This window comes from Tupaia chinensis, unplaced genomic scaffold, assembly GCF_000334495.1.
Source record: "Tupaia chinensis unplaced genomic scaffold, TupChi_1.0 Scaffold146837_1, whole genome shotgun sequence".
NCBI classification, from domain to species: Eukaryota; Metazoa; Chordata; class Mammalia; order Scandentia; family Tupaiidae; genus Tupaia; species Tupaia belangeri.
Genome location: NW_006206691.1, coordinates 2,637,116 through 2,653,645, shown reverse-complemented (window position 1 = coordinate 2,653,645; position 16,530 = coordinate 2,637,116). Strand labels below are relative to the sequence as shown.

General features: G+C 36.4%; 1 protein-coding gene across 2 annotated transcripts in view; it reads right to left on the bottom strand.

Moving 5' to 3' along the window:
• The window catches only part of CTNNA2 (catenin alpha 2), a 917,008-nt gene that overhangs the window by 99,098 nt on the left and 801,380 nt on the right, over window positions 1–16,530 (bottom strand). For both annotated transcript variants that reach the window (XM_027768558.1, XM_027768559.1), the window contains exon 6: window positions 14,166–14,366. In XM_027768558.1, coding sequence (XP_027624359.1) covers window positions 14,166–14,366 — 201 coding nt within the window. The remainder of the gene's footprint in view (window positions 1–14,165; window positions 14,367–16,530) is intronic.

Below are 16,530 nucleotides of genomic sequence, written 5' to 3'. Positions count from 1 at the left end.
ATTACTTATGATATTGTATGATCAACAAAATGTTGGGGGAAAAGGAATTGAAGACAACTGTATATAGCAGAGATAGTGTAATAAGAGAATGGGAAAGGGCAGAGTGTCAAACATGGGGTAAAAAACATATATATACGTATACATATATATGAAAGCAGAAATGGAATATTATTGATGATAACAAGCATGATTAAGCCACTATGCAGTTTATTCTAGATGGGAAACCACATTTAGTATGTTGTAATGATGCTCAGGGAATGAATGTTAAGTAATTAAAAAAAAGTTTCAGGAGAAAAAAAAACAGTAAAACTATTGGTATCGAAATTTTAAAAAATGCATATTTGATGACTGCAGTAAGCTATATAGCCCCAGCTAGGTGCCACTTTATAGTATGTTCATTCTACTCACTGAGGTTTACACCTAAAGTCAGACTTGGGTTCATGTATAGGTATATATCAGCTGTGCTAGCTATTGGAAATATTTAAACTAATTAAGTTCATTCGCAAATCAATTAAATGGGGGAGAAAGGCATAGAAAGCAACCATGGATATGAGAGACAATGTGGGAGGAGGGTGGGACATGGCAGAGGGTGAGGGATAGGGAATCAAGGATGGCAAAACAAAAAAAAACAAAGTATACAAGACATAAGAAATGGAAAATTATTTGCTGATAACATGTACGTTGATGTGCTTGATTGAGCCAATATACAGTGTATTTTGGATGAAAAATTCATTTGTATGCTGTAATGATGTATAGTGAATTAATGTAATAAATAAATTAAATTTAAAGAAAAAAAAAGATTATGCACAATGACCAGGTAGGCTTTATCCCAGGAATGCAAATATAGTTCAACATGTGCAAAACAGAAAGTGTAATAGATTACAGTAACAAAAAGAAAGACCACATGGTTATGCTAATTAATAAAGAAAAAGCATTTGATTAAAAAAGTTTTTCATGATTAAGACTCTCAACAAAATACATATAGAAGGGACATTTCTCAAAGAATAAAAGCCATATATGACAAAATTCATTATTAACATCACACAGAATGAGGCAAAGCTGAAAACTTTCCCATTAAAAACTGGAACAAAACTAGGTTGCCAACTTTCTCTGCTTCTTTTCAACACAGCACTGGAAGTTCTAGCAATACAATCAGACAAGAGTGCAAAATAAAAATCATTCAAATAGGAAAAGAAGAAGCTAAATTGTCCTTATTTATACAATATGATTATGAAAACTCAAAAGAAGACATAGAAGAACTCCTAGAAGTAATACATGAATTTAGTCTTGACATTTGAATGTTATAAGAACTTTAGAGTTAAATATTTAAATATTTTTGTTCATAACTCAGGTGATACAATTGTTTTATTAAACCAACAATATTAAATGAGTTTTATTCATCAAATAAAATAATAAGCAAAATGAATATATAAAAATCTGTAGCATTTTTATACATGAACAATGACCAGTCTGAGGCAAAATTGAAAAGCATCCTATTTACAGTAGCCACAAAATAGGAATAAACCTAACCAATGAAGTGAAAGACCTTTATAATAAAAACTGAAAAAAGAAAATTGAACATGATTAAAAAAAAAAAGAAATCTGTGTTCTTATATTGGAAGAGTCAACATAATCAAAATGTCAATTCTACCCAAAGTACTTAACAAATTCAATGTGATTCCCATCAAATTACCAATGACATTCTTCATAGAAATAGAAAGAACAACCATGTTTTTTTAATCTGGAAAAATAAAAGGCCCCATATCATTAACACAATACTACATGAGAAGAATAAAGTAAGAGGTATCTTATTACCTGACTTTTGAATATATTATAAAGCTATAGTAATCAAAACAGCATGATACCAGCACAAAAATGGACATATAAACCAATGAAACATAAGAGATAATCAGAAAAAAATCAAAAGCATACAGCCAAATGATCTTTAACAAAGGGTACAAGACAATGCAAAGGAGAAAAGAGTTTTTTCTGTAAATGATGCTGAAAGAACTGGATATTCACCTTCATAAAAATTAAATTGGACCCATATCTCACACCATTACCAAAACTCAACTCAAATTGGATCAAAGATTTAAATGTAAATCTCAAATGATAAAACTACTGGTGGAAAACACAGGGGGATCCCTTGAAAACATGAGAGTAGGTGATCATTTCTTAAGTAAGACTCCTAATGCATAGGCAATAATCTCAAAAATAGACAAGTGGGACTACATCAAACTAAAAAGCTTGTGTATAACAAAGAAAACTATAAATAGAAGAGACAACCCACAGAATGGGAGAAAGTATTTGAAAACTGCTTCTGACAAGGGATTGACAACTAAAATATGTAGGAAATTCAGGCAGCTCACCTGCTGTTCCCCCCACCCCCCCCAAAAAAAAAAGAAAAAAGAAAAAAAAATCCAATTGAAAAATGGGCAGATGATTTGGAGACAAATCTCTAAGGAAGACATACAAACTGCCAAAATATATATAAAACTGTTCTGCATCTCTTATCATAAGAGAAATGCAGATCAAAACCACAATGAGATTCTACTTAACCCCAGTCAGAATGGTTATGATAAAAAAATAAAGAACAAGTACTGGCAAGGGTGTGGCAGAAAGGGAACCCTCCACACTGCTGGTGGGAATGTAAATTGGTACAGTCACTGTGAAAACAATATGGAGGGCCCTCAAAATCCTACAAATAGAACTACCTTATCACCCAGTAATCCCACTCCTTGGTATTTACCCATCATGTACGTTGATGTGCTTGATTGAGCCAATATACAGTGTATTTTGGATGAAAAATTCATTTGTATGCTGTAATGATGTATAGTGAATTAATGTAATAAATAAATTAAATTTAAAGAAAAAAAAAGATTATGCACAATGACCAGGTAGGCTTTATCCCAGGAATGCAAATATAGTTCAACATGTGCAAAACAGAAAGTGTAATAGATTACAGTAACAAAAAGAAAGACCACATGGTTATGCTAATTAATAAAGAAAAAGCATTTGATTAAAAAAGTTTTTCATGATTAAGACTCTCAACAAAATACATATAGAAGGGACATTTCTCAAAGAATAAAAGCCATATATGACAAAATTCATTATTAACATCACACAGAATGAGGCAAAGCTGAAAACTTTCCCATTAAAAACTGGAACAAAACTAGGTTGCCAACTTTCTCTGCTTCTTTTCAACACAGCACTGGAAGTTCTAGCAATACAATCAGACAAGAGTGCAAAATAAAAATCATTCAAATAGGAAAAGAAGAAGCTAAATTGTCCTTATTTATACAATATGATTATGAAAACTCAAAAGAAGACATAGAAGAACTCCTAGAAGTAATACATGAATTTAGTCTTGACATTTGAATGTTATAAGAACTTTAGAGTTAAATATTTAAATATTTTTGTTCATAACTCAGGTGATACAATTGTTTTATTAAACCAACAATATTAAATGAGTTTTATTCATCAAATAAAATAAGCAAAATGAATATATAAAAATCTGTAGCATTTTTATACATGAACAATGACCAGTCTGAGGCAAAATTGAAAAGCATCCTATTTACAGTAGCCACAAAATAGGAATAAACCTAACCAATGAAGTGAAAGACCTTTATAATAAAAACTGAAAAAAGAAAATTGAACATGATTAAAAAAAAAAAGAAATCTGTGTTCTTATATTGGAAGAGTCAACATAATCAAAATGTCAATTCTACCCAAAGTACTTAACAAATTCAATGTGATTCCCATCAAATTACCAATGACATTCTTCATAGAAATAGAAAGAACAACCATGTTTTTTTAATCTGGAAAAATAAAAGGCCCCATATCATTAACACAATACTACATGAGAAGAATAAAGTAAGAGGTATCTTATTACCTGACTTTTGAATATATTATAAAGCTATAGTAATCAAAACAGCATGATACCAGCACAAAAATGGACATATAAACCAATGAAACATAAGAGATAATCAGAAAAAAATCAAAAGCATACAGCCAAATGATCTTTAACAAAGGGTACAAGACAATGCAAAGGAGAAAAGAGTTTTTTCTGTAAATGATGCTGAAAGAACTGGATATTCACCTTCATAAAAATTAAATTGGACCCATATCTCACACCATTACCAAAACTCAACTCAAATTGGATCAAAGATTTAAATGTAAATCTCAAATGATAAAACTACTGGTGGAAAACACAGGGGGATCCCTTGAAAACATGAGAGTAGGTGATCATTTCTTAAGTAAGACTCCTAATGCATAGGCAATAATCTCAAAAATAGACAAGTGGGACTACATCAAACTAAAAAGCTTGTGTATAACAAAGAAAACTATAAATAGAAGAGACAACCCACAGAATGGGAGAAAGTATTTGAAAACTGCTTCTGACAAGGGATTGACAACTAAAATATGTAGGAAATTCAGGCAGCTCACCTGCTGTTCCCCCCACCCCCCCCCAAAAAAAAAGAAAAAAGAAAAAAAAATCCAATTGAAAAATGGGCAGATGATTTGGAGACAAATCTCTAAGGAAGACATACAAACTGCCAAAATATATATAAAACTGTTCTGCATCTCTTATCATAAGAGAAATGCAGATCAAAACCACAATGAGATTCTACTTAACCCCAGTCAGAATGGTTATGATAAAAAAATAAAGAACAAGTACTGGCAAGGGTGTGGCAGAAAGGGAACCCTCCACACTGCTGGTGGGAATGTAAATTGGTACAGTCACTGTGAAAACAATATGGAGGGCCCTCAAAATCCTACAAATAGAACTACCTTATCACCCAGTAATCCCACTCCTTGGTATTTACCCATAGGATAGGAAAGCACTCAGTCAGAAGGATATCTGCACTTCCATGTTGACTGCAGCATTATTCACAGTTGTTAAGGCATGGAATTAACCTATGTGCCCAATAACTGATGACTAGGTTTAAAAATTGTGGCAAATAGGGAATCAGCAGTTGGCGTAATGGCTATGTTGCTGGACTCCCACGTAGTCGACCACGGTTCCCGTCCCGGGCCCCGTGACTTAAAACTCACGCCAGGCACGTGTGCGTGCATGCCCAAGATCCCGAGAGGAGAATGGAGGAGAAGGGATTGTGGCGTGACCATCTCCCCTGGGGGTTTATTTCTCGCGTTCTGTTTCTATGTCTCTTTCTGTCTGTCTGGCGAGCACACGCGCCCTCTAGCAAAAACCTCTCTAAAAAAAAAAAATTGGGGCAAATATATACTATGGACTACTACTCAGCCATAAAGAACAAGCAGACACTGTCATTTGACTCAAAGTGGTCAAATATAGAAGATGTAATGCTAAGTGAAGTAAGCCAAAAAGACAAACACTGTATATTTCTGTCAATAAGGTGTGCACTCTTTGGAAGAAATTAAAAGAGCTGAAGATGATAGGGAAGATAAGTATAGATATCAGATACTGTAAGGGAGGGGAGTAGATGATAGGGGGTGGGTGGGAGTGACAAAGGGATCAAATAGTTAACAGACCCAAGCATGTAAAATTCTCTATTAAAAATGATGTATAAGGCAATATTCATTTATATTAAAAACAAAAGGAATACACATTTAAGAAAAAGGAAAGTACTTTTTGTTTCCCCATGTTACACCAAATTTATAGTATGTGCATGTCTAATTCTGAATTTTTCCATGTCTACCCGACCCTAACTTCACTTCCATGTTAGTGACCTTATTATAAAAAATAAAGTAATACAGAATTTTTTTAAATAAATGGAATATACTGTGTATACTTTGCTTTTTATTTCCCTCTAACAGTATATATGGAGATCATATGAAGAGTTTTTCCCATTCTGTTTTATGGTACTTCATTGTGTAACAGTACCATAATTTATTCAACTAGTCCCTTCATGCTCACTATTTGTGTTATTTCCAGGCTACAGTCTTTACTTTCTTTTTTCTTTTTTTTTTTTTTAAAGAGATTTTTGCTATGAAGCACATGTGCTTGCTGGAGAGACAGAAAGACAGAAAGTGAGAAATCACTTCCCATGGGGGATGGCCACACTGCAATCCCATTTTCTCCATTCTTATCTCTGGATTTTGGACACATACACACATTCATCCAGCATGATTTTCAAGTCTCCAGGTCTGGGATTTGAACCATGGTCAGTCACATTGAAGTCCAGTGTCTTAACCACTACACCACCTGCTGACCCCAGTCTACAGTCTTATAATGAATAATCTTTCCATATGAATTTTCATTTTTTGACAATATAGCTGGAAAACAGATCTTTAAAAATCAGATTGCTTTCCAAATGATAAATGATATGCTATTTTGATAAAGGATGCCAAATTCTCTCCATTTTGCATGCCTATCAGAAAACTATGAAACTCATTTTTCTTCATCATTGACAAAAGTGTATTACAGGATATTTATACTTTTGACATTCTAGTTGGTAATGGTTTCTCATGGGCATTTTAATTTGCATTTATCTTATTATGAGTGAAGTCAAATAGCTACTCATTTGGTTACAAATCATTTACATTTCTGTACTGTAAACTATTTGGTTAAAGTTTTATATTTTGAGGTGACTTTCAGCCCCTCATGCTGAGAGAGCTGGATGTGTCATGTCTGAGTGTAGCGGAACATGTCATTTACAAAGTAAACAGGGTGGAGACAATATTTTCAATGTTTCTGCATGCTCATGGCTTTCTGAGCAAGAATTTCTGATAATATGGTTCAAAGAATGAGTCAAAAGCCATCCTGAAATAGTAAAATAACTAGAGAAGAATTTGTAAGAGAGATGTGTTTTAACATTTTAAAGAGGAATAAAAACCAGGAACCTTGCATTTATATTCCAAAAGGTTATAAGAACCTGGGTACCTTTCCTAGAAGGAGTAGGTTTACACTGAAAAGCAAAGGTTCTCAAACCAATGAGTACCAATTCCTATATCAACTCCCAGATTTATAATTTTGTGGTTCCTCTCCCATACTGTGGCCTCCTATATCAACTCCCAGATTTATAATTTTGTTTTTCCTCTCCTATACTGTGGCGCCTCTCTATATATACATAATCTATCTTCCCTCATCACTGGATCTGAGAGCGTGAATGAAACATGGGGAACTGGCATAGTTACTGTGTAAGTATCAGCCAGAAACTTTGCCTTTGCTTTCAGAATAAAATTCAGAAATACATACAGATATTAAAATCTTATGAGCCAGTTTCCTCTCTAGAGTTTGTAGATTTCATATAGAAATGACACTGAGACAAATTTTATATATTGCTTATTTAGGAGTTACTAAAATGTAGATGAGCTTTTCTTCTCATTCTTCTTACTCTTCTGACTTTCCATGACTATAAATACCAAAAACAACAACAGGTGAGATATTTCCTCCATATCCTCCTCATTTTGATCTTTTAGACATAAATAAAACACTTTACAACAATAGTAATGGTTATGTTAAAGTATATTTAAAATATGTTAGAATGTCTGGGCTGAATAGTCTCAGTCATTATAACTTCTTTTGCAATTCGTTACTTTCATAATCTGATATAAAGGTCAGTCATGGCAAAGTGTCTAGACTGTGACGGTTTTTCCTTTATAATGCTCAGTGTTTTCTTGTCTTCCCAATAAGCTGTTCCTATCATCTTTTTTCCGATATCCATCTTACATACCCCTGACCCCTGCCTCTTTTCAGCCATATGGCTAGGGAAGTCACACAGATCTATTTAGTCATAAAATTGGTTAACTGACACAAAAATGAAAAGCTAGTTGCTGATGATAATGTATATGGTAATGTGTTTGTGATGACTGATATGCACTGTATTCCTGCTAGTAAAAACCATGTCGTACACTGTAAATATGTATAGTGATTAAATGTAAATAATAAATATATATTAAAACAAAACAACAAAGACTGCCACTAGCAACTGAAATCAGAATAAGTAGAGAGAATATACTCCAAATGGTTGATCAGATAGTTTTCCTTTGAAATTTAGGAAGTAGGGAAAAAAGCAACCTATTTATTCTATAATCTTGAGATGTGAACCTTACACTGCTGGAGTACACTCTCTATTAGCAATAAAAAAAAAGGAGCAATGTGGTAACTTTTCTGTATTCATTTAATCAATATATATATATATATATATGAAATGCTAATTCTGTGATGACGTCAATCTGGGCCATGGACACTTATAAAAATACCTGACAATCTTGTTGTGAATATGGTTATTTACCTGAAGGGGGCATACTAAATGTCAAAGACTGATCCAGTTCTCTGTTATATCCAACTGAGACTTGAGCTAGATATGAAAGGAGAAGTTCAATAAACAGATGTAGAGGAGGTGGAGGAAGAACTTGAGAGCATTACAGGGAGGACAGAGAGCAGCGTGGATGTGTGTTGCCTGGAGAATGAGGAAGGCAGACAGCCAGATGGAGCACAGGGTTTATACAGAGAGTGGCACTGATTCTCCATATTGACCGTACTCACCTGGACACCAGGAACAGTGGTGTGTAACTCCAAAATCAATAATATTGACCATTCTTGAGTGACAAAACATCAGGCAATACAAGAGAAAACTGATTCCCAGAGGCACTAACTAATTTGTCTAAAGTCACAGTTAGTTGGTAGCTGTCAAGTAATTGAGTTTTCTGATCCTGAACCTGGATTCATTCTACTGTGTTGCATTGGCCCAAGGTATCCCTCAATACGATGATTAGTTTGGGACCTATCTACTGTTGATCCTCTTGTATTTTCTGAAGAACATATACAGAAATGATGCAAAAAAAAAAAAAATCTCTTCTTGTACAGTTTAGGCTACAGAAGCATGGAAGTAAAAACTATACCATCTGTTTGGCTCACATGTTCTCCAACACAATGCAATTTTATCTCCACATACATGCACAATAACATAAAACCTCACTTAGAAATACTCATTTTCCTCTTTACTTTCCTTTCCTTCCCTTTCTTTTCCTTTCCTCTTCTCTCCCTTTCTTTTCTCTTCTTTTCTTTCCTTCTCTCCTTCCTTCCTTCCTTCCTTCCTTCCTTCCTTCCTTCTTTTTTTGGTCAACTGTCCTCTCTGAATAAAGAACGTGTGGCAGCATCTTAAAGATCTCTCAATTCAATCATGTTCACATTGCCACAAACTTGTATTAGTTATCAAATTTACAAAAGTGATATTTCAATATAATCTATTCTGTGAAGAATGAGTTATTCTACATATATATAAATACGATATGCACCCCCTCAGCTTCTTGCAGCAAACTGACTTTGTAAATGAGATCTCTGAAGATGAGTCTGGTCAAGCATGTACTTACTACCAAGCCATTGGCAATTTGTTATAATTCAGGTTTTATGGAAGAGCCCATCAAATATGCCATGTAAGTATTTAATGGGTCTGCTGTAGATCTAATTTAGTGTTTTCATCAGCCTAGATTAATTTTTAAAAATGTAAATTTTTACATAATGCTGTCCTACAGTTTTAGTATACTGATAATCCACAAAATTATTTTTTTAAATTTAACTCAGCATTCCTATCAACTCGAAAAATTCTCTTAAAACAGTGTCTTCAATGAGGAAAGAAAAAAAATCATGGGAAATAAACCACTGGCGTTTTTGTCACTTTTTGGATACCTCTCAATTTTGCAGCCACTAAGCAAAGGCAGCCAGGGGTACAGTGTTACAGTGATCCACCCTTGCAGTTATCAGCCTGTCTGAACAGGGGCTTGCTTTGGACAGCAACATCTGAGTTAGTAATGGATGTTTTTCTTAAAGAATGTTTTATTTTACTGTATTTATTATTAGTATCGTTCTTCAGTTTGACCAGGGAGATACACAGAGAGAGGGAGACAGAGAAAGAGAGACAGAGAAAAAGAGAAAGCAAGCCACCAGGTCCAGGACTCGAACCATGATCAGCTAAGTGAAAGTTCAGCACCTTAACCATACCACCTGCCAGCTCCAGTGAAGAATTTTTGAACATTCTTTTCTCTCATAGATTTTTCACTCTCACACTACTCCCTGTCCACAGGATATAGGCTCCTTTTTGCCCGGTTCAAATTTGTCCCTGTGTAATTTTTTTTTTTAACCTTAGGACAGTGATTCTCTGTGGCCCTTATTTTGCCCCTCCCCCACCTCCTGCCCAAGGATATCTGCCATTGTCTAGAGCCATTTTCGGTTCTCACAACTTGGGGTGGAGGAAGGAGGTTATGTTGTAAGCATCTGGCGGGTGGAGCCCAGGGAGGGACCCTGCTATGCACCGCAGAACACACAGGGCTGCGTCACCACCCTCCTCCCCAGAAGCATTACTCAAAATCAAAGTACAGGTAGTGCAACAGCTGAGAACTTCTGACTTAGAGCCTTGAATCTGACAACTCACGCATTACTCAAAATCAAAGTACAGGTAGTGCAGCAGCTGAGAACTTCTGACTTAGAGTCTTAAATCTAACAACTCATGTTTTGAAAAACAAAACAAACCAATAGTGAGAAAACAAAACCAGGCAGAATCTAGTATGCATGGCAAAGCAAAACAAAAACAAAAACAAACACATAAAAAGATACATTTCATCTTTTTTCTCAACTTTCTTTTTCATGTTTTTTTTTTCCCATTTGCCAACTACTCCTCTGTTCTATCCCCAAAATAAAATATACTTTCAGAACAAACTTTTATAGGATCCTATATAAAAGGACTAATTAGGGGCTGGCAGGTGGCATGGTAGTGAAGGGGGCTGGAGTCCCACGTGACTGACTGCAGTTCAAGTCCCAGACCTGATGGCCTGCTTTTTTACTTTCCCTCTCTCTCTCTCTAGCTCTGTCCTTCTCTGGTCAAAATTTAAATAAGCAAAGTTAAATAAAATAATTATTTTTTAAAAATTTAATAGCAAAACTAAGGAGGAAAAAGGATTAATTAAATATAGCTCTAAGGTTTTTATTTTATTTTAACGAGAAAAAAAAAAAACAAAAAACCTTAACCCAAAGGATATCAATGATATACACAGGAGTTTTTATTTTGAGGATTTCTGTCCTTAGCATAGCCAATATATACACTTACACATACATATATAAAATCTCCAACATAACTTTTTTTTAGCTTTGCTATAGGGAGAGTGTACTAGCCAGAGACAGACAGAGAGAGGGAAAGTGAGAAATCAGCCCCTCAGGGGGATGATGCTCCATAATCTCTTCTCCTCAATTCTTCTCTCGGGATTTTGGACACACATGCGCACATAGCCAGCATAATTTTCAAGCTGACGTGTCTAGGACTTGAACTACAAAGTTTGGCCTAACGGGATCCAGCTACTTTAACCTTCTCACCACCTTCTGGCCCTTCACCAATAAAACTTGATAGAACCATAAAAATCATAGAATTGACCTAGGGTCTTCCTTAAATTCCATGTGTCTAGTCTATTCAAGCACATTTCCCAGCAATTCTAATTGACAGTAAGTTAACAGCTAAAGTTTGGCAACATCTCCAGCTACTCTTAAAGAAACAATATTGTTGGTGTTTAAGAAAGAAAAAACATAACTGGGGTCAGCAGCAAAAGGATTTGTGGATTTTTTAATATTCTCATTCTCAGCCTACTAACACACAAAGTTAAGAGGCTCCCATGGAGTTTGAGGAGAGAGGCCCTTCTGTACACATATATATGATTCAACTCTACTCATTCACAACCTATCCAATGTAGAGTTAACTTCTCTTTTTCTCTCCACTAGTCTCTTCCCCTTCCCTGAACTTTCTGTTTTTCTTGACATGTATTCCTACGTTTTCTAATACAGTTGTGTATAAACTGCCTGTTTTAATCTCTTCTACCTTGTTATTTTCCAGGCACCTTATATAAAACTTGAAAAAGAGAATCTAAGTATCTTGTTCATCTACTATGTTCAATTAGGAATTGGATATGGCCATCAAAATTTAAAAAGATGCCTATATTTAAGTCCCTAGAGTGTTCATTCATGACAAGGGAGAGATGAAATGAGAATTTAAAAAGTTCTAACAATGAACAAGAAAGCAAAATTTTGATTAGCAATACACAAAAAAATAAAAAAAAAAAAAAAAACTATCCTCACCCTTGTGTGGATTTTGACCCAATGAATGCCACTTCTATCATTAAAACAGCCAAAGATGCAATAAGAAAAAAAACTTCAGGATGTCTCTGGAATGGTCCTTGAATTCTTTGTGGGTAGCAAATTACATGGAAATTGGCAGTGTGTTCTATTTCTTTCATCTGCCACAAATGTTCCAGCCCGTCATAAGAAGACAGGAGCCTAAAGTCCTGTCTCTATGCCATGCAGTCTTCTCTGACTCAAGTGAGGATTATTATGTTTTGGATATGCCAGTGAAGCTGAGAATCTCTGAGAGAATAGAGCTAATATACCTTGAGATAAGAGTCAGTATAAAATTAAAAAAAGAAAGTTGTTAATTTAGAGAATAACATGCCTATTTCTAATTCTTCCACATGAGGAGAGAAATACTGTGTGGCTTGCTTTGTGTTGCTCTGTGGGTCATAAGGACCGAGTTCGCTTGAAAGAAAACAATGCCGAATCTCAGGTGAATGAATTGAAGGTATATCTCATTAGTGTTTTTATTATTTCTAATTTTAAGTCTGAGAAGATTCTCAAGAACAATCTCTAGGTTTGCTTTTTATTATATGATACTGTAGTGCTTTCTTTCTGACTGACTACATATCAGAAAGAATGACTGATGCTTGTGTTCATACATTGCTTCTTCTTTGCTATTCTAGGCTAACAAGTATCTACAGATGTCTTTGTAAATAATCTTTTCCCTGTAGAAGGAAACATTCCCTTTTTTTTGGAGAGGTTTATTTATTTATTTTTTGCTATAAGATACGTGTGCTCACCTGAAGGACAGAGAGACAGAAAGCAAGAAATCACCCCCAGGTGGAATGGACACGCCACAATCTCTTCTCCTCTATTCTCCTCTTGGGATCTTGGGCATGCACACACACACACCTGGCCTGTGTATAAGCCACCAGGTCTGGGACTCGAACCCAGTTGACTACATGGGAGTCCAGTGACATAGCCAATATGCCAACTGCTGGCCCCCCAAAGTAAACATAATTCTACTAACATGTTTTATCATGCAGAACTCAGAACATAGCTGTATCTGACCTTTAAGAGATACCTATTTTTAAAATGCCCACTGAGGGTCAAACTTCATGTACAAATTCAAGGAGGCTCCCACTGAAGTTTGAGGAACAAGGTCCTTCTGTACACAGAAGTGATTCGAATCTAATCATTTACAATGCCGTCCAACATAAATTGTTTTTTTCTATCCCCTAGTCTGTGCCCTTTTCCTGAACTTTCTACTCTCATCCTATCCACCTACCTATATATACAAATATTCAAGGCAGGGATTTAAAGTATTTGAAGGCAAGAGATGGTAGTCAAGAGCAAAAGCTACTAAAATATAGGCCAGCCGTTGAACACTCTTCAAAGCTGTAGCTTGTTCTGCTAACTCAGTGGAATTAAGTCTTTTTTCCATCCCAATGCACCTGAGAACTATGACAGGCTCCATACTGTCTTCCATAGCAGAGATTCCCAGTGGTCAGCTACATGGCCTTGGAGGACATGTGAGGCCCTCCTACAAAGGAAAGGAATAAACTGAAAGCCTAAACTCTTTTTCAGCTGCCACTATCTCTTTTGAGCACTTTACATCCCTGTACTACCTAAAGTCTTCGTGCTTTCCAATGGCTATACCGAGCTCCTCCTCAAAGTCCATCTCCTCCAAAAATGGATGAAGAAATGGTTTTCGAATTGAAGACCCAGATTCAGGTGATATTTGCACTATTTACTAGCCTTGCAAGCACATTCAAGTCTCTTGAATGGTTTAACTTACATTTTCTCATATATAACTGTAGGTAATAAAAAAAATATTTCTGCCTACTTCATGAAGTCCTTATGATAGATAATTAATCAAATGCAGTTTTTATTATATATGAAAACTACCAGTAATACATACATGAAAAAACAATAACAATTATTATACTCCTAAAGTTACCTGGGTTCAAACTCAAAGAGAGCACCCAAGCACTCCATCCTTTCCATGGTTTTGTGCAATTTAGAAGCATAAAGGCCTCTAGAAAGCAATAAAGCTATCTTTACTCAGATACAGAAATTAAACCTGGGATTAACATTTTGGCTAGACTGAATACCTTTAAACCCATCTTACCTGTCTCAGAAAGTAATTTTGTAGCTTCCAGCACCTTCTCAGTATAAACCCCAGCTTCATAGTTCTCCATCTCAGCATTGATGATGTGTATGACTCGCGCTGCCCGACCTCTGATGGCCCCTGCCGTCCGGTCCAGAGTGTCCACATCCCCCTCTTGGAGGGCTATCACACACTTGTTCACATCCTCCAAGATGTGGTTTTCTGTGCAAAGGACACATACATGTTTATTTGAATTTATACAGAACTCAATGACCTACATAAAACTGATTCATCGAATATTGTGAGTTCTTGGTTTACACATCTAAATAAATGCCTAATAACATTGAGACGGTATTGAAAGGACATCTTTTACAACTGCAATAGTGGGTCTCAGAGCTGAGCACCAATCAGAGAAGGTCCATAGTATCACATATATTGATGGGAGCTACTCCTAGAGCTTCTGACTCAGTAGCCTGTGATGGGGACCAAGAGACAGTTTCTATCATGTTCCCAGGTAATTCCATGGTGCCCTTTCGGGCACAACACTTTGACGACCACTGGCTTAAAGAATTTTCATTCATTTTGAAGCTTGAGACTTGGTACAAGGGAGGGTTTTTAGCAGTATATGTGGCAGCCCACACAAAATCAATCTGACCAAGTAGAAACATTTCTAAACATGACCTGGTCAAACCTTTGGGGATGTATTTACTTGATCACACTTTTATTAAGAAAACATTTAAGGAAAAGTACAGAGTAAATAGATATTATTCGGTCAGTCTTTTAGAGTCATGTCATGAACAAAGTATATGTGATGGGAAACATGATTAGGTGAAAAGGATCAAAGGATTACAAAGTTCTCCACAATTAATATACAATCCAGTTTTGTGACTGATTCTGGATTTTTTTTTTTTTTTGGAGAGGATTTTGCTAAAGGGCACGTGCGTTCGCCAGACAGAGAGACAGAAAGTAAGAAATCACCCCCCAGGGGGGATGACCACGCCACAATCCCTTCTCCCCCATTCTCCTCTCAGGATTTTGGGCATGCATGCACACGCGCCCAGTGTAAATTTAAGCCACTGGGTCCAGGATGCGAACCACGGTTGACTACATGGGAGTCCAGCGACATAGCCATTACGCTAATTGCTGGTCCCATGACTGATTCTTTTAAGACTGGACTCAAGGTCTGCATCACTCTCCTGTCCTTGCCCAGTGTAGAAACCAGGTATGAAGAAGAGGCCTTTCCCTCTGCTGGCATTGAGAAAATACCAGATACGTACAGTTCGGCAAGTACGCAGTTCTGTATTTCCCATGTACAGTGTGAGATCTGTAATTGCATCCTTCGTAATTTTTTAAAAACCTACCAAAGAACACAAGAACTTGCCAAAGAGAAATGAAGGAGACAGCACTTCTCAGTGGGTATAGTCATGCCACAATCCACTCTCCTTCATTTCTTTATCTTGTTGCAATTTGTGATGGGAATGCATGCATACATGTTCAGCATATTTTTCAAGCTATCAGGCCAGGATTTGAACTGTGGTAGTCTTTATGGGATCCAGCTTGCTTAACCAATAGGCTATGAAGCTGACCCCTTTGAATATTATTTTTTTTTTTTTGAGAGGTTTTCACTAGAGGGCGCGTGCACTCGCCAGACAGAGAGAGATAGAGACAGAGAGAGACAGAGAGACAGAAAGCGAGAAATCACCCCCCAGGGGGGATGGCCACACCGCAATCCCCTCTCCTCCATTCTCCTCTCGGGATCCTGGGCATGCACGCACATGCACCCGGTGTGAGTTTTAAGCCACCGGGTCCGGGACTTCAACCGCAGTCAACTACGTGGGAGTCCAGTGACATAGCCATTAGGCTAACTGCTGGTCCCTGAATATTCTTTAGAAGGAGAATTCTAAGGAAAGGTTCAAAGAAGCATAATATTCTGTGGAAAGGAGAGAACTTAAGCCAAAAAGACACATAATCATATTCTCTCTAAACGACAGAATATTTATGTTCCCTCAAAATTCCTATTCCTGGCATGGTGGCTAAGGCACCTGGATTCCCATATGGCTGACCGTGGTTATGGTTCTAGACCCGGCAGCTTGCTTTCTCAGTTTCCTTCTGTCTCTCCGTCTCTCTGGTTAATTTCCAATAATAACAATAATAATAATGCCAATAAATAAAAATAAATAAAAATTAATTCTTTAAAAACATTCCTATGCTGAAATTCTAACTTCAAAGGTCATACTATTAAGAATTAAGGACTTGTGGGAACCAGCAGTTAGCGTAATGGCTATGTCGCTGGACTCCCACGTAGTCGACTGGGGTTCGCGTCCCGGACCCAGTGGTTTAAAACTCACGTCGGGCGCGTGTGCGTGCGTGCCCAAGCTCCGGAGCG